We start from the raw sequence: 18,893 nt of genomic DNA, 5'->3' as shown, positions 1-18,893 counted from the left end.
TTCTACTAACAGTTCAGTGAGGTTAGGATCAGTGGCGCCATCGGTGGGTAAACGTCCAAGCTTATAGTGAAAATAGTTTGCACTATTTCTGTGAGATGTCGCCATCAATATATTGTAATCAATTATTCATTATTTTTCATAAATGCATAATTAATACGACTCTTTGCTTTATAACACTACAATATATTACATAATGTATCAAATTTATCATATTTATGAATAGTTATTTAATGCAGCAATAATTATCGACCTTTTAGTTGGTGGTGCTATCTAGCAGCAAAAGTGGGAAATATTTTTTTACTACAAACTTGGGCATTTTCCCACCGATAGCGCCACTAATATTAACCACTCACCTATACTAATGCAATTAGTATTCAGGAGGAACTCAATTCATTTGAGCAGACCGTACGTATATAGTATATTCGATACCGAGTCGTTGTTTATTGGTTGTTTGACGAACGCAGACCAGATGGCAGTGGAGACAATAAAGAAGAAGAGTAACGGGAAATTGTAGAAGGGCAGTAGAGCGAGCAAGAAAGAAGAGGAGAACGATACCTTCAAACAAATGGCAAATAGGGAAATGTACGAACCACTTGTACATAACCTTTGTTTTCGAGATTCGATTCGTTTGGAGTTTCGTGTCTTCGACGCGTCTTGCAAAAGCTCACGAATTTTTCTCGGATAATGGCCACACACGCGTTGATTTGTTACAAAAAAATATAATACTTAATTTATGAAGAAGGTAAATTAGTTTCAACTTGTCCGAGAGGTCAATGTTCTAGCACAACTTCATACAATACATTTTGCTCCAAAAGTGAGTGATTGAAAGAAAACATACAATGAAATAGTTATGTTGCCGTCGACTGGTTACTTTAAAGCTATCAATTGTCCGTTTTATGAAAGCGGAACTTGCGATAGACCCTACTGTCATTTCAAGCACTCGAAGCGAGGTAAGCCACTTTGTTCTTCTAATTTACAAACATTGCTTTGAATTATAAATTAAGATATAAATACGTGAACGTGATTGATTGATCATGACCAAACTATGTGTTTTAGAAGATGTCGGGATTACGACGGAAACGAGTGGGACGCTGGAGAGCCGTCCGACGGGCCAGGTTCAAGAATCGAAATCTACGATCGTGCAATCCGATTCGGATGTTTTACAACAGTTAGTGACAGAGGCGGTCAAGAAAGTTCTTGCTAATCAAGAAGTAACAGGAGCAGATCAATTTTCGTGTCAGAATGTTGTTTCTCAGGTAGTCGAAGGACTGAAACCGTCTTTGGCTTCTGGACCATCCGGTACATTGGAAATTGTTGCAGCCAGTAACATAGAAAAAAGGGCAGATGTACCACCACCAGTTAGTAAACCTGTTCCATGCGTTTATAATCCTACACCAATCGCAGAACTGAGGAAACGTCATATACCAATAGTATCCTATATGCCAACCAGGGAAAGTAGAGTAGCAGTAAAACGTAAAAATTCTCCAGATGGAGTTAAGCCTTGGCTAGGTATAGCATGCGAATCTGCAGAGTCCCAAACTACCGAAGCTAAATATAAACCTACCACAATAGTCAATTCCAATGTTCGGGATACTATGCACAGTTATATACCTACATCTAAGTGTGATCCTGTTTCGTCGAACTCGTACGACGACGGTAGTTCCAGTGAGTACCTGCTTAAACTCAGAGAGCCATATTATCCAAAAGTTAAGAAGAGGAGAGAAGAGTATGTTCCGAAAAAAGTAAAGGCTCCATTAAAAACTGTTAAAAATCTAAATGATTTGACTCTAGATGGATTTGTATCAAATTTTGATATGGTAAACGATGTATCAAACGATGCTCAGCCTGTTTCTAACGCGCAGTCTGTCGAGGAACCTCTAGAATCGTGTTTAGAAGTAGAACCAAAATTCTCGGATGATGAAGAAGACAACATTGACGCTCGTGATAAAACTGAAGAGTATAGTCACGATATAAATAAAGTCAATGGCGAATTCGTCGAGAATGCAAACACGAAACGAAGCGAATTCTACAATGATCTAGACAGCGATCCTTTAAACGATGCGCAAGAGACACGTGTTCATTCTCCAAAAAGAAATATTAGCGACGAATGCAAAGCGAATGACGACAGGAAAATATCGATGGATACCAGCAGCATTCCAACGCAAGCGAAATCCACGACAAAGGAAACTTCGAAATCCCAACGACACGAAAAGGGAAAAACGTTAGAAGTGGACGCGAATAAAGCGAAACATGCGAAGGAACACAAAAGCAGAAATAAAAAGAAAAGTAAAGATCAAAGGAGTCATGATACCTCCCATAAACGGAACAGGGACAGTCGTCTGTCGAACGAAAAATCTCATTCGACGTCTGATAGTAGGAGCAAAGATAAAAGTCGTTCCAGACAAGAAAGTAAGGATTCCAAAAGTAAAAAACACAAGGACAAAAGTAGAGATGTAGATCACGAGAAGCATCGGGACAAAGAGAAGAGTAGAGATAAGAATGGAAATAAACACAAGAGTAAACGAGATAGGAGGGACTCTCGGGAATTAGAAAAACGCCGTGAACACAATTCCAAGTATTCTTCCGAAAATTCAAAGAAGTTGGAACACGTGAAGAAAAGAAGGGATGAAAGCAAGCGTTCGAAATCTGATCATAAATCGATCGATAAATCGATCGAACGATTACATCTACATACGGAAAACAGCGAAGAAAGGAATTCGACTGATAGATCCATGAGTCCTTTGGAAAGCATTCGATCGCATGTAGATGATTATGCAGGTGACGATAATGATGACTGTTACATAAGTTCCATCAATAACTATATCGATGACATAGTTTCGATTGCGTCCGACTCGGATCATGACGTGCAAGAAGAATGCTTGAAGATATTTCAGGTAAGCATAAACAATTACTCAGCATAAACTCCAAATATTGTGTTGTAAAAAAAGTATAAATAAAATTTTGTTCTATTGTCTCAAGGAATACCAGGTATCGGAGCGATCAAAAACAGTGTCAATAAAAGAACCGATACCAGAAATAGAACAAACCGAAGACACTGGCAGGAAAAGAGTAGCGCATCCTTCAGCGGCCACGTGCGTTACAAGGCAGGTCACTGTTAATCAATCATCGAAGAAATCGACGAATCCGCAACTAAAAATGTATGAAAGGTGGCGTTTGATGAGAGAGACTCTAGCCGAAAAGACGGCCCCAGCGAGTAGTAGTGCTCCCATTCCCAAGGAAGTGCGACGAAGCGATATTGAAGCAACACGAGTGATGCAACACAATAACGAATTAAAATTAAACGGAAACGGTAATTGTTATCACAGGAGATCATCTCTGGTGCAAGATGTCTGAATATTTTTACTCTCCTATTCGCTTCATCTGCGCGTAAAATATGATGAAAGTCGACATGTTATAGTTGACTGTTATCTCCGACGAGTATACATGAGTATTATTTGTGATAGGTCGTGTCAGAATCGCTCACGTGCCGTACGCGAAGTCTCTGGCGATAGAGAAGAAAAAAATGACTGAGAGCGTTGGAAAAGCGTCGGAAACGAAAGCAACGGATAATAAAACAGCAGCGCAAACCGCAAAGAGCGGTGTACGCGTCGCCCATATTCCTCAAACCGTGAGTAGATATTCCAAGAATTGATTTTACATGAAATACCGAGATCGACATGACTTTGATGTTTTAGGTTCCTCAGTTAATACGGCCCGAGCCATTGCAAGTGACCAACCAAAAGTTTCCTTTAAACGTTCGTCAGTATTACGTGAACATGATGCAGGATGTGTGCGTGCAAATATACACAAATAGCGAAGATGCTGCCCAACGCGCGGTGAAAGAAGAATTCGCCTGCCACGAAAGATGTAAAGCACTGGCCGTTTATAAGAATTCGTGTATGCTCGCTACGCATAGATTAAGGAAAGAGGTTGGCCAAAATCAATCTCTTGATGGCAGCACAGCGATGACGATACCGGGTAGCAATATGGTATCCCACGAAGCGGTACTCGCTGGAAAAGCCAAGGGTTCCTGGAGCGTTCTCAAAACAAAGAAATCCGTTACGCAATTTAGAGGTGCGATGCTTTATGGTATGTTGAAAAAGTGGATAATGTCGGAACAGCAACTTCGAGATAACGGATTTCCCCGCCCACATCCGGACGGTCAGAAGGTGACTCAATTGCGAAGATTTTACGTCGAGATAGAAATTTTTTCCCAGATCGATCATTTATCGTCTTGTTTTAATTGCAGGGTCGTGCGAAAATCTACGTAATAAATTCGCGGAATCAAAGTGCCCTGTCGAAAGTACCTAACGAAAGAATCTGCAGTCGTTGCGGTCAGGGTTATATGATAGACAAACAAGGATTCGCGGTACGAGCGCAGAACTGTATATATCATTGGGGTAGAAAATTTACGATTCGAGGCGAGGGAAAATATAGTTGTTGTCAACAATACGGTTCTGCGACCGGATGTTGCGACGCGAAGACGCACGTTTGGGAATACACGGACTACGAAAATCTTCGTGGTTACGTGAAAACCCTACCAAAAGGTACATCGCTATCTTTTTCTTTGATGTTTGTTTATATGATTTGTGTTTACTAAATCTTCATTCAGATACAGCAGCTGAGGAACAGGGAGTCTACGCGCTAGATTGCGAGATGAGTTATACCACGCAAGGCTTAGAACTAACCAGGGTAACGGTTATCGACGAAGATTGCAACGTAGTGTACGAGACGCTGGTTAAACCGCCGAATCCAATAATCGATTTTAATACAAGGTAAAGTATGTCCAAATATTTTCTCCTTATTTACTCTTATCCGAGTAACGATAAGTCTTTGTTGACCTCGATTACACAGGTTTTCTGGAATCACGGAAGAAAGCATGAAGGACGTGACGACGTCGCTACTAGACGTTCAAGCGTCGCTGCTTACCATGTTTTCAGATAAAACAATACTAGTTGGTCACAGTCTTGAGAGTGATTTTAAAGCACTCAGACTTCTACACGACACCGTGGTTGACACGAGCATAATGTTTCCGCACAAGAACGGATATCCTCAGAAGCGGGCACTGAAGAATCTTTGTTCCGAGTATCTGAGGAAGATCATTCAAAATGATGGTTAGCTGAAAGTCGCAGTTTCATTTTTTTAAATATTAAAAAAGAACATATCGCTAACTTTCTTTTAATCGACATTGCAGTCGGCGGGCATGATAGCAAAGAAGACGCTGTTGCATGCATGGAGTTGATTCTCTGGAAAGCAAAGGAGGAAGCGAAATTACAGTGAACAACGCTTGGAGCACTTTGTCAGACTGAATCATGTACAGCTTACGTTTTTACGTTTCTCAGAATTGTTGATAGTCTCTGTTCAAACTACCGTCGCATGAATTGTATTATAATTTTCTATGTATAAATATGTGATAACACAACTGTCAAGTTGATCGTAGAAATCAGCAAATCATAGGTATCCGTCGTTCATTATCGAATTACAGTCACAACTTTACGACTAACACGCGTAGTTCATTTGTTCGTTACCGAATAATTCATATCGATCGCGCGCAATTCGTACTTTTATATAAGATTTCGTTATCGCTGCGCTTTAGATTTTGGATCGTTCGTATATAAATAGAACGATGTAGGGGTACCTGCGTTCATGTGTGTTTCTTTGATTATTATCTCTAAGATTGTACGAGATGTACATTTATTTTTGGAGGTGAAACGTCTCGCAATAAACGAATTCGAATATTTTCTACGTTCTGAAGTTTTTAATACGGATCGACGCCGAGATCAGGGAGACAAGAGTAAACGGAGACTGAGGTAAGTCGAGAACGTTGTTTTCTACTCCTTTTTTTTCCGGTTTTATTATACAAAACTACATCGATGCTTCGTTCGAATGTACGCCCAGTCGCTTATGAATCCAGCGATGCATCTCAATCTTGTATTTTACCGTTCGGAAACACTCTTAACAGTTTGTTAGTTAATTCGCTCGATGGAACCATTTTAGAATGCTTAGACTACGACAAGGGGCAGGTACATACCACGACCTAATCAACGTGATTTGTAAACAGCTGTTAGCAGCTCGCACGCGTCTCTCTCGTTCTCGTAGGCCGACTCTTCTTTTTTTAATATCGTATTAAAAATAATTGTCTCCCCTTCGAATGTATCGCGTTCAGGTTTCGTTTCGTTCTTCATTCCCACACCCACCTCTACCACTCTCTTTCTCTTCTCCCACTTTCCTATGTGTACCCTCGCTCAAGGTTTCCGAACAATTAAAAAGAAAACATTTCACGTCTGCGTCATCGTTGATACCAGAGATAGACAACATTCTTATCTAGATAAAAATGTCAGTTAATATTTGATTATTTTTTGAGTTATATACATTTTTTGGTAAATAAAAGTTCGGCAATAGATAGCGAATACGGGGAATAGTCCTGTAATAGTCTTACCAGAAATATTTTACAAATTACAAATACACCTCTACTGTTACAAACATTTCACTATCAAATTTCATTTTCGTAATTCAGATAAAATTTTGCCCATCTTTGGTTAATACGACTTCAACTTTTCTTCGAGCGAGATCTTGCCAGTTAATCTGCGTGGTGTAGAAAATAGTCTATCTGAGTTTTTGCATTAAACATTATTGTCAACATGTACATTTATAGTCTAATCTCTTGGCGTAGCTTTCCTACTGATTTTTATATTGTAAACTTGTAATTGTAAGGCATACGTCCGTCCGAGTGCGTGCAAAAGAGAAAAAGAGGGCATGTTCCGAGTCGTGGTGTGATGTATGTAACTGCAACAATTCCAAGGGAAACTCCTACGGTTAGGGTTAATTGCGTGTTGCGACTCCCATTGAAATATATCCAATACGATGCGATTCGTCGCGTTCACGTTCAGAGAAGTAACGTAAAGAGAAAGTGCTTAATACTTTGTCGATCGTTTCGATCAATGACGACCGTCAAAGAACAAAATTAATACCCGATCTACGTGCACCCGAAATATTGAGCTCTGAATAAATAATCTACCACCTAGTGGAACGATAAACAAATACACTGTCGGCACCATTTTAATTCGGCTAATTCGAAAATCACTTTGTACTAGGAAGCAGTACAGCCGCTGTCTATGGTAAAGATTAGTCGAAGGTGTTCTCCACTTTGGTTCAGGCGATTTTAAACGAATAATTTTCGGCGACATTAATATCATTGGAATGTAACGTAGGGAACGTGATTTACGACGGCCTTGTTGGTCGTTTCGATATTCTCCGGTGCATTGGGAACAAATACTCGATCATGCTACGTTCAGTATAGAGTGCATGTAAACAAAACCATGCGACTGCGACGGGGCCTAGATAAGTTACTATGCATTTCTATGCGCTATGTACTTCAGCATCTAGGGTGTAATATTATTTGTTCCTTTTGAAGACTCCAATTTATGTAACAATTTTTTTTTTATTATAGCGCTGCGACATTTGAACCATTCGTCGCGTTTCGACCCGGCCGGTGACGAATATATCATCGGCACTATTGGCAAGAACAACATGCCAGCGCAACGGACCAAAAGTCTGACGAATATCTGTTCATTTACATTCACTCTATCTTTACTTCTCAATCATCTAGAGGATTAAGAATCGTTTTCTATACCGTGCCTCCCATAAGGAACAACTGACGTAGCCAAGCGTTGAATTTTGGTACCGCACGCACGAAGGAGTTGGAATGGCGAGTCGATCGTGTGTCGCCGCGATCGATAACGAGCTGCGTACAGCTTTTAAGTTCGTTGGAAGACTTACAGAGCAATTCGGGATACAAAAGCCACGGCGTCTACTTACGCGTATCGGCTTGCACGCTGTTTGGACGTGTTCGAATGGTCGCGAGCGTACAAGCGGATAGGTATGCAAACGCCGGAAGGAGAGCCGCGTAAATTCGCGAATTTTTTAAAGCGTGAAAAAATAGTTCTCACGGGCGTTAGACGGTATCTAAGATAGCATCTATCAAAATTCCCGTCGTATACGAAGGCAACCGTTCAAAGACACATACGCATCGTGACGTTAACGAACGAGAACTACGCATACACCTTGCTGGGTCCGCGACGTAGACTCGACTTATCGACGCCAAAAGAAAAGCAACGATTCGCTGAAACGAGGCGGTACTTGAAGTTCTTTGTTTCCGGCTCTTCGTTGCTCCGTGTTTACCCGTGGTCTCTGGCCGGCCATTTCACGAGAACACGGATCGTCCACCGTTTCGAAACGCTTACGACTAGAGTGTAGCTTTTATTGGCCTCGCAGCGCTCACTCTATCCACCTTCGAGTTTAAACATTGCGGAGTTGGTTAAAAACGAAGGTGGACTGGTCGAGTGCTTTCCTTGTAAGGAAAGATTTAATTCAATTCATCCTAATCGCGTTTCGCTTGTTTCCTCGACAAGTTTGATCGCGGCATTGTTACTGCATCCGAAGCGAGAAGCAAGATGATCCGAGGAAGCGTGCGTAGCGTATCGACGACCATTGGGAGAGACGTTGAGCCGAACAGAATAGAATCGAGTCACCCGAATGAAATTTCGGTTCGATTGGAGCAAACGTTACGAGGAAAGGTTTGGCTCATATTCTTGCTTCTCGATTTCCATGATACACGGTACAATGGTATACTTTCGTAGAGGCACAGCCTCTTCAGGCTTTGGTCAGCCTTGATTCGGCGACTCATCGGTTGTTCCGACTTGGTCGGTACGGATATATTGTCACCTCGTCGAGTATCGATGAATACCGCTTCATCACTGTATACATCAAGTATGACGGAACAAATATAGCGATTAAACGCTGCGGGGGAGCCAAGGCGATATGCAATTGTAAAAAATCGATCTCAGAACCGGGCCTCGAAAGCGTTTTCGTACCCGTGAAAATTTTACATAAAACCAATAAGAGAAATAACCGTGAATGTACACAAAGTAATAAATTTACATTCACTAGCGATTGTACACCCTCTCCAGGATTAGAGCTGACGAACTAAGTCTAGACTAGATAAATTTTGGATTCGTTGCAGTTCACTCTTTGATCATAACATAGGTGTCTACGTAAAGGATGGTCGTGACAGATCCCGTTGGAGAGCCTCGAGAAACGACTTCCTTCGCCATATTTGTTCCATGCACTACACCAATGGAGTTAACGGTCGCGAATATCTTGAGCTTTTCTCGAGAGAAGAGGAACCTGATAACGCGTAACAACGGTGACTGTGGAATTACCGACGATTATACATAGTCGCTACCGATAGGCACTGCCAGTGGTCTTTCACGGAGCGATCGTTCGCTCCGAGTCTTGATCACCGACCAAATAAAGAAACTGGAAGGCGATTGCGAGCAAACTGATGCCGAGAAGATCGCCCATCGACGTCAGATACGGTATCGCTGAATTGTCAGGATCGATCTTTCGCTTCCACATCCAATGTATCATTATGTAGGCAATGTAAAGAAGCGCGGCGACTTGCAGCATAGCGGCGCATAAATAAACGAAGACGAAGAGAGGCGTCAGAGAGGTCTCGCCATCCTTCATGTAATTGATCATGTAAATGAAAATTATATGACCCGGTATAACCATCGCCATCAGAACCCTGGTAGTCCTTGCGTGAATACCTGCAAGAAAGAAACGAGTTAGTGGTAGGAAAATGATAATAATATTCGAGTCGAGAAGGCAGTCGACGGAGGCTGACTAAAGGTGTCTGACCTAGGACGACGCATTCCCCTTCAGGAAGTCAGTTTTCGCGACGTGCGTGGTTTACCTTTGCCGAAAAAATTCGCGATGGGAGTAATGAAGATCACGGGGTGCGTGTGACCAGGTGGTATCAGAAGCGTTCCCAGTTCTGCTTGTTTGTGGAGAGCAGTGGATATTCTACTCGCTTGAACGGCTACTAGGTTCCCACCGACGCCGTTGATCACCGGTTGGAAAACGGTCAGGTTCTCGAATCGGGACACCATGAATTCCAGTATCAGACCACCGCAACTATCACACCCAACGAGAAACAATCGTTTTATTTATGTTTATCATCCTTCTCCCTTGGTACTCACCTGCTTATCAACATGGCGATCATGACAGGAGTCCACCCAAAGTAGAGGACGTCGTTGGTGTACTTGTTCCTCTTTGCGATCCATACCCAGAGCGGCGTAACCAGGACGTAGCAGGCGATCACGAGGGGCGCGACCCAATCTTGTTTGTTTATCGACTCGTAGAGAATCGTCGAGATCCAAGAGAGCAGAGCCAAAGAGGTGATGTCGCCCAGGCTAGCGGCTATCGGCGTTGCGACGTTGTCAGGATTTATGTGACAATGCCGGGAAAAAACGATCACTCCCGCGGTTATCAATCCAAGAACGAAGGACGCCAGGGACGCGGTGACCAGACTGCTCGCGCACAACAAGTAGGAGTGATCCAACGAAATGGTACCGTTTCGAACCGCCCCCATTATGATCGCCACCAGGGAGCCCAGAAATCCGACCACTATCGCCTGGCACTGCCAACACGACACTGACCTTCTTTACATAAACGTACAACTAAACAGCGATAGACAACAAGACACGGACAAAAGTGCAAAGAAGAAAACGGGAGGAGAAGAAAGGAAAACGATGGAAGGAAAATTCTTTCGGTAGATGTCTCGAAGACGTTCCATTCGTCTTCGAAACACCTATCGAGTCGCATCGGACTCGATTCAGCATTAAACACTCGGAACCCATGCTATCTTTGCATCTCGCTGGTATTTGCGCATGGGTCACCAGGACCAGGTTACATACTGCGACGAACGTAACATTTATTCTCGAAGGTCACTTATCGCTGACGCGTGGAAAGCGTAATCAAACAAAATCTTGGCGCCAATGATAAGGCGTCCGGGAGTCGCGCAACCCGTCTGACTTTAAATAATTTTTACGATCGCGAGAAATGCGCTCGAGCGTAACGAGAGGCGTGCTTCGAGTTTCGGTAGGTTTGACAAAGGAGACGATTAGACGAGCGAATGAAAACGCGAAGAAGTTGGGGACCTCGGCGACGGAAATATCGGAGCGGAAAGAGGCAAATAAAGGGGCTTACGGTGTCTGATAACACTGTTTCCTTGTTTTGCAATATTCGGTAGAACGTCAAGTAGAATGTCGTCTCGAACACGAACCCGGAAGCAGAATCGCTAAGTTCCAAGTTTCTCAAATAAGGGATCTTTTGCGAACATTCATGATTCGGGTTAATCCGAAGTACGACGCGGAAATTAGTAAACGCTGGAAAGCTCGGTTTAGTTTTCGAAGGACTTGGAATTATGTAACGCTTGTATCGGCTAGTAAATCACTTACCTGGATCAAGACGAGATTCCCAACGATCATGTACCACTGTTGTTTCGGCGTGTCCATGTGCCCCAGGTTCGCTTGAGTGGAGAGCCGCGACGCCAGAGTCATTTCCAAATTGCCCTTCAGGCCCAGCAACGCGGGGACCAAGATTATCAGTTCGCTAACTTTTTCGAACACCACCCAATGCTGTGAACGAATTCGAGAAAAAGAACAAATTAGCGGAGATTTCCATAGATCTATACGTTAAAAACGATGCGAAACATTCAAGATCTCCGATCAAGTAATTGAAAGACCTCGAGGCTTCATCGATCCGAAAGAAACAGAGATGACCAGAACTCTCATCCACTGAATAATTCTGTCTATATTCTAGGACGTAATGAATGATCGTACTTGCACCAAGTCCAGGACTAGTCCAGCGCCCACCATGCCAAGGCCAGCGATGAGAAACGGTATGAAAACTTGAATGGTAATCGCCAGGTACGACTCGATCGGTTCATCCTCGGTGACGCCATAAATTTTGCTCTCGGCGACAACGTCTGGAAGACGACCGCTGTCGGTCCCCTCCTCGAAGATGGGCACCTCCATGTAATCTTCGTCCAGGGATCTGTTAGCGTCGTCTACCGAGACGGTGGTGACGATTGCATTGTTAACCCCGACGCTGTTGTCTATGCACGCGTTCGTATCCGTGACCATGATCATGCTCGCGTCCGCGGCCGAAGTTGTGCCCATGACCGTCTTCCCGTGAGATGATTCCGAGCTGGTGCGTAAACGAGCGTCCGTCGGTGTTATCCTGTGGGAACTTTGCTTTTCGGTAAGCAGAGGTTCCCTGGATTGATCACTGCCAACACAGAAACAATGGTAAACACATGTCGCACGTGTCCGACCGAGCACGTGTTCCACGTCTACGTTTATTCTACACGTTCCAGAGAACGAGGACAATTTTCTGACAGCTGTGTTACCCTGACCACGTGCCCCAAAGTAAGCAAGTTAAGTATCGATGTCTATATCTAGCGCATTTATACGTTCAAAAGAACAAAGACAATTTTGTGACGGGTGTACTATCCTGAACACGTGCCTCAAAGTAGACGAGTTGGATATCGTCTATCTCTGTACTTAAGGGAATAAGGAAAATTTGGTGACAGCTACATCACCCTGAACATCCGTCACGAACTACACAAGTTGAGTCAAGTTAGATCTATCTATATCTGTCCTATCTACACATCGAATAGAAAGAGGAAAATTTTATGACAGCTGTATTCACCCGAGCACGTGTCTCGAAACAAACAAGTTAGATCGATTTAGATCCGTATCTACAACTATATCTTTGGAATTCTGTATTTCCCGTACTTTCGATTCTGAAACGACCGATCGTATTTTCTGCTGGAACTTTGTTGACAATAACTGAAATGAAATTCTTGGTATCTAACTTTGACGTTTCGATCGTCTTCGGGAGAAAAATCTTATTCTAGACACTAAGAATTAAAGTTTGATCTTGCTACACAGGATATCCTATACGATGGAATTATTACACCCGGATGGATGAAATTGACGTGTACCACAAACTAACTACAGGTAAAATTAACGAAGATCTGACGCAAGAAAAGGAAAAAGAAAATTAGTAAAAAGTTCAGCTGAACGTACTTTTCAAATTTGACTCCTGTGGCATCGACATGGGCGTGTTTGTCGGGAGGTAGTCGTACCGGATGTTGATGCACCTGGTCCTCTATCATCTTCTACTGAGGACCCCGTGCGACTCGCTGCCACGGATATATAGCCATTCTCCTTTGAGAATGATAACGCTTGTCTAAATGTTCGCTCGTTGTATTTCAGGACAAGAATCGAGCAAATTACGTAACCAGCGAGGGACGCTATCTCTAGTTTGGATCGCTCGGGACCATTGTAGCTCGCGTAAAAAAATTAAAACACTGCAACATTCGGTATCGTGCGAACCATATCGCGTACGATAAAATACGATCGTTTCTTGTATTCGATCGGCGCCTGATAAATCGATTCTTCTCAACGGACACATAACATTTTCTACGTCTTTCGTTCCTCGCACGTTTATTGTCTATTTTCGGTCGTTTGTCATCCAACGGTTATCACTGCATTCCCGACACCTTTCGTCCACTTTACGTCACACAACCATAGTTGAAACTATCATAATTTTAATCGTCATTTCTGTTATCGAATACCACTACTAAGTTGCGTTTGATCGTCAAACGAAACTGCGTGATGAAAAATTAAGAGTACTCGATCCTTATGTAACGATCTTCACGAGCGAGTAAATGAAAAGTATTTTCTTCAGGGCTATGCTGGGAGCTATGAACCACTGTCAAGTGCATGTGCACGAAGGCAGAGAGAGAGAGAGAAGAATCATTTCGAAACGTATAATGTTCGTAGACTGACGTTTCGCGATCAGCGTCCCTGCTGTTTCGTACATTGCAAGGGAGGAGAATCGTTGGAATTGGAAAGACGGATATCAAGTGGAACGAATGTCTAGGTGAACGCTAAAACCGTGGGGAGGTTGATATGTACCTGCTGCTTCGTAAGCGGATCCTCGACGATACGTTGAATCTTGACCGAATTCATAGACTCGAGAATCCTCGTTTTCGGCGTTGTTCTCAAAATTGTGTCGATTCTGGCAAAAAAGAAAATCAACCGTCGTCACGCATTTGGCTGTGTAAGGCTGGTGGGCCTGTGCGAGGCCGTTTCACGCTATGGTTACATCGCGACTGATCTCGATCGCGCATCACGCTTGTCTCCTTAAAACTCCTGCTCCGAACGTTTCACCGGGAACACACTCGCCGAACGGAGCAAGCGCGAATCTATCGATCCTCGCTCCGACTAAATTGTAAGCTCTGACTGCCTTTTTGCTATCCGGTTCGTCTCTCTAACCCCGACCTGCCTTGCCTTTCTGCTCGATCGTCTAATAGTCTGCCTACCTGCCAGTTCGTCTGTCTGACCGCGACTCTGTCCGTCTACTAAACGTTTCCCTTCGACATTTTTCCAGCGAAGAATCGCTCCTCTAATCTCTCACTTACATCTAATCTCCTCCTGTGGATTCTCCTTTGTTTAATTGGCTAATCAATCGCGCGGGAATCAGACGAAGGTCTGGCCGCGATATCTCGTTCGCGGCTGGTCGTATCCAGGACGGTACTTCGATCGACCGTTCCATGTTAAACGCCTTTGATTATATGTATACAGCAAACCCTCGATTTAACGGGTGGAATTCTAACGACACGCATCCTTATGTCTCCGTGTTATACAGTGTCTACCAAAACGACCTCGATAGCATGCATCGAGTTTCCTCGGCTACGGGTGAACGTATCTGCGACGGAATATCTTGCTGCGATGTACAGCTATAATTACACGTTTTGTGGAATTTCAGTGTACGTTCGTAGACAAGGTGACGCGATGATTTCAACGCGCGATAGACCGTTTGTTTGCTCACATGTGGAGCCACTTCGTCGCGAGTAGCAACTATTCGACGTTTATCTTGACCTGACAATTCGCTTAATCTACCCGATGATCTTCGCGTGCTATAAATCGTCGTATTTGTCACAAAATTGTTTACAAGCTTAAACGATCGTCCGATTAACTTGAAAGAAAACGGAGCAACGCTGTCGTTTTTGGTAAACTTTGACACGTTGGTACGCGCTGTATTGGCTACTAACACCTGAATTTTTTCGAGCGGGTTATCTCGCTGCCGTTTCACAGGATTTCGAAGTTTACACCGTGTCTCGGATATCGCAGGTCGCTGCGAGAAGGAGTTGCTACATATACGCATCTCTGCAACAGCTTCCGAGAACATTCGCTTCGGTAACGAGCCAGTTTAAACACGGCAAAGGCTAACATTGCGAAACCGAAGTCTTGTATTCGACAAAACATCGAAGTCTTGTTGTCTCAGGAACAATATTTGTGGAACGAGCGCGGGCAAACTTGAACGGTGCCAAAAATCATCGATTGTTAGTTATTCGTCGATAATTCACACCCACTCGTTTTACGCTACCATTTCGCGACCGTGCGATTTCGCGAGAATCGGTTTCACAATGTTTATACATTTATCTACTTCCTCGAAGATTTAATTACATAAGCTGTTTTATGGTTCGTCCGTACGAATCGAGTATTTCGCTTTGACATTGTACGTTAACTCGCGTCCAATCGCTGGGGTATAAGTAAAACCACGTTTCCTACATTTTCGCGCGCGACAGGTCACTCGTGCAGCGATAAAATCGATTAGGTGCCGGCGACAAAGACGTGTAATCGTTAAAGTACTACGGTGTCTTCGCGCATAAAGTTTAACGACTGCGAGATACAGAGATGAACCAGTCGTAAACTTGTAACCGTCTATTTTAACGTACTGATCCAAATACGTTTTCGGGATTACAAAAACTGAACGCACTAAAATATAAAAGCCTTCTTTTTATAAAACGAGTTGCGAACTTAATCTTGAACTTTGAGAGACGATCGGAGGGTAGATCGAACGAGCAAAGGACAGTGCAAGAGAAGATAGTTTAATGGCAATTCCGACGATATCATTCTATAAATCTTTTGCGCTCGTTTCACACCCAACGCGTGCTCACGTTAAACGTGAGTACCTCGTGAGTCTAGGCCAAGTAATCTCGTTGAATCGAGTACTTATGTAAGAGCGCACGCGTAACGTTTGAATGAAAAGTTCATTTACGCGATCGCACAAAAAAAGAAAAAAAAAAAATGAAATCGGACATCTAGTGGGTGGTTAAAGCGTTCTAGTTCGGAACGTAAAGGAAATCAATGTCCTGTTACATTTGACATTCTGTTTTTGGTGCGGTCGTACTTAACTATAGCTGCGTGGTAAATTATAGTTTCGTAATATTAGATCAATCGAACATATATCATCGTCTATAAATCAGAAGTGCTAGGAGTGTTACGTTTTGTAGAAAGGATTTATGCTTTCTTAAAGCAACCGTGGATGAACTTGTAAAGTCATAAAACTATCGATAGTGTGCGAGGATAAAAGTTAAAAAAAGAAAATGTCCCTTTCCAGTGTATCGAAGGCAGAAGCTAATTACCAAAAGCAGGGATGTTGCTAAATCGAAAATCAAAGTACGTCTAGCGATATCCACGCGCCTGGGCATTTGCAAACATCGCCGTTTAACGTTCGCGGCGCGCGAGTACGAAGCACTTCCGTAACATATTCACAAATTGATAAATTACTCCACGTGTTTAAGTTCGACCATGAGGAGCAATAACTTAACATACGTTTTGATACTTGGTTCCCGTGACCCGCGAAGCGCACTCTCGAACACATCCCTTTCGTTTACCATGGAAAGCGAAGAGTTTCCGTGCCCTTGTCCCCATGCTATCCTCGTGTCCCGTGCTCCATATCCTGCGACAACGCGCGAAACTCGCGTCAAGCAAACCTATTCGAATAACAGGCAGTGACGATTATTCGATCGAACGGTACAATTTTTTCATTGGTTCGATATAATAGTTTCTTCTACAAATTAATGAAGTTTTCTTGCATTAGATGAGAAATGAATAACAGCCCAAGCAAATGATCGACAAGATCCCAAACAAGACTCGAAACATTGAACAAAATGAAGTTGAATATTTTCTTCGAATTATTAACAGGGCGAGAAAAATTGCGTTGCAGATTATACTTGCACAGAGCTGTGCTTCGAAACGAAACTATAACCAGCAGGGGAGTAAAGCATCGGTTATCCGAATGTCGATTATCGGAACACAAAACGAGGCATGTGTCTATAGCATTACAAGCTCTATGCTAACACTGTGCACACTTTGACACCTGTATCCGTCATGCATAGGTAAACAATTTTGTCCACCTCAATGATGCATCGTGTCTGCGATTCGATTGTCCCAGTTTCGTGTCTTCGCAAGTATTGGACGTAAACACACAGTTAAAATTATACGATTCATATACAGCAGGCATGTCAAACTCACTTTGGCCCGAGAGCCAATTTGCTACCTTATTGTATAGAACGCGGACAATTATTTTAAAGCGGTCAAAAATATGATAGACGCTATTCGTTAGTCATACCAGCGTTAGCTGTTGCATCGTCTGTGCAGGATTGAAAAGAAAACAGACGCTCGAAGAAAATTTGTTTGAGAATTATTGAAAGATTAACACGGGCAGATAATGACACCTATAATAAAAAGATCAAGCGGATCACAGTACTCTAATGGATCAGGCCACGTGTTTAACATGCCTGATATACAGTACAGCAGAAACAAAATTGCGGCGCTGGGATTGGAATAAAAACGATATATTATCCCACGTTATACTACTAACACAAGTGTATATGGATTGCTCTTCATAGTATAACAACTTGATTAAGTGAATTATCTATATTCTTTTATTCTAAATCTCTCATTGCTTTATTCTGTTATTTTCCCCCTATCCTCTTATATTGTATATTCTTATCGTCTTATTGCAACGCTTGCAGCTTTTCCTAGATCGATTATCGGAAGGAATTTGTCTACCTATTAGTTCGGATAATCGACATTCTATCCTATGCGTTCGTAACGAGGAAATAGATCTCACGAGGCAGAGATTCTCGTGGCTGGGACTGCTTGTAAAATATTCAAATACTATCGCGATTCAATTGAGCAACTATAATTAAAATAACTGATTAGCGGATTATCGAATTAGCCTAGCTCTAGCGATGAGTCGATTGTATCCACGCGATCATCCGCGTTTCGCGATCTCGCCTAGACGTTCGGCGTCGTTGCATCGGTCCCTTTTTTTTTTATTTCGAACGACAAACGACATCCCTGGTCGCTAATTATTCCCGTTTGTTTCGTAACTGACGCGGAATAAACCGAGAACGGAGGCACACGGAACGTATACACGTATACGCGTGTGTAACGTTTGTCTTGGTGATCGTTATTTCTTTAATTATAGTGTTTCCGCCGGTAGATACGCGTGGAACGCGATTCGAAAAACGAACATCCAAAGATGTTCATTTACCATCTCACGCTCTCGTTTAAGTTACAAGATTACGTACATATTTCATTTATATAAATATCACCGTTTAGTCTACTATCGTTCTATCTGTATAATCGACTTGGTATAAACGTTGGTCGATCGAGGAATCCAATTATTCCGTTGTTCATACCGTGCGCGTTACCTACGCATTATTCTCATACATGCTAAAGCCAAACAACGTTACGATTGAGATATAATATCCGAAGAGGACCGACCCGAGACCCCCGACACTGATTTCTCTCCCTTTCGTCTCCAGGACAAACGGCCGTGGCGTGTGCGGGGACAGTAAGCGCGAGAAAACACTTTTAGAAAACGGAGACGAGGGGACGACGCGATAGATGAAATCTAAAAGGCTCCGTCGAGACCGAGGCGATAGTTGGCACTGACAGATCTAACTATTTCATTGACGGAGACGGGCCGTGATGTGCCTCTCGACCACCAACTTGGTCGTTTCGTTCGTACGTTGTACGTGTACGAATCGTCGAGTCGACGTCGTGTACGTACACGTGCACGACATAGCGATTCACGTACGTAGAAACGCACACGGCGAGATGTGTGCCTCGCTTACGCGATTACGCTTACGAACCTTTACCGCCCTGCTCGTAACTCGT

General features: G+C 43.0%; 2 protein-coding genes across 10 annotated transcripts; one reads left to right on the top strand and one right to left on the bottom strand.

The window, feature by feature from the left end:
* The first annotated feature begins 433 nt into the window (after positions 1-433).
* Positions 434-5,745, top strand: LOC128887819 (RNA exonuclease 1 homolog). 2 transcript variants are annotated; one of them, XM_054144177.1, is made up of 9 exons: positions 434-950; positions 1,060-2,894; positions 2,980-3,310; positions 3,465-3,628; positions 3,696-4,169; positions 4,250-4,547; positions 4,613-4,775; positions 4,855-5,114; positions 5,195-5,745. In XM_054144177.1, exons 1-9 carry the CDS (start codon positions 851-853, stop codon positions 5,278-5,280), a joined length of 3,711 nt encoding a protein of 1,236 aa, XP_054000152.1. In that variant the 5' UTR covers positions 434-850; the 3' UTR covers positions 5,281-5,745. The 2 variants fall into 2 exon arrangements, with proteins under 2 accessions (XP_054000152.1, XP_054000151.1); XM_054144176.1 differs by having other exon boundaries at positions 1,057-2,894.
* Positions 5,746-6,516: 771 nt separating this feature from the next.
* On the bottom strand, positions 6,517-18,653 carry LOC128887821 (solute carrier family 41 member 1-like). 8 transcript variants are annotated; one of them, XM_054144183.1, is made up of 9 exons: positions 18,467-18,653; positions 16,536-16,696; positions 13,830-13,932; positions 12,936-13,076; positions 11,685-12,132; positions 11,301-11,480; positions 10,041-10,480; positions 9,755-9,975; positions 6,517-9,608 (listed from the first exon to the last, which is right to left on the bottom strand). In XM_054144183.1, exons 4-9 carry the CDS (start codon positions 13,022-13,024, stop codon positions 9,268-9,270), a joined length of 1,719 nt encoding a protein of 572 aa, XP_054000158.1. In that variant the 5' UTR covers positions 13,025-13,076; positions 13,830-13,932; positions 16,536-16,696; positions 18,467-18,653; the 3' UTR covers positions 6,517-9,267. The 8 variants fall into 8 exon arrangements, with proteins under 8 accessions (XP_054000158.1, XP_054000159.1, XP_054000157.1 ...); XM_054144184.1 differs by having other exon boundaries at positions 16,536-16,662; positions 18,498-18,652; XM_054144182.1 differs by having other exon boundaries at positions 18,498-18,644.
* Positions 18,654-18,893: the final 240 nt, after the last annotated feature.

This window comes from Hylaeus anthracinus, unplaced genomic scaffold, assembly GCF_026225885.1.
Source record: "Hylaeus anthracinus isolate JK02 unplaced genomic scaffold, UHH_iyHylAnth1.0_haploid 11989, whole genome shotgun sequence".
Taxonomy (NCBI): domain Eukaryota; kingdom Metazoa; phylum Arthropoda; class Insecta; order Hymenoptera; family Colletidae; genus Hylaeus; species Hylaeus anthracinus.
This window is presented reverse-complemented; position numbering and strand designations above follow the sequence as displayed.

Coding starts and splice junctions, on each gene's coding strand:
- LOC128887819 (XM_054144176.1), top strand. CDS start 851: ATGTTGCCGTCGACTGGTTACTTTAAAGCTATCAATTGTCCGTTTTAT. Junction 951..1,056: donor TTTCAAGCACTCGAAGCGAG/GTAAGCCACTTT, acceptor TATGTGTTTTAG/AAGATGTCGGGATTACGACG. Junction 3,629..3,695: donor TCGCCCATATTCCTCAAACC/GTGAGTAGATAT, acceptor TTGATGTTTTAG/GTTCCTCAGTTAATACGGCC.
- LOC128887821 (XM_054144183.1), bottom strand. CDS start 13,024: ATGATAGAGGACCAGGTGCATCAACATCCGGTACGACTACCTCCCGAC. Junction 11,481..11,684: donor TAGTCCTGGACTTGGTGCAA/GTACGATCATTC, acceptor ATTCGTTCACAG/CATTGGGTGGTGTTCGAAAA. Junction 9,976..10,040: donor ATCGCCATGTTGATAAGCAG/GTGAGTACCAAG, acceptor TGGGTGTGATAG/TTGCGGTGGTCTGATACTGG.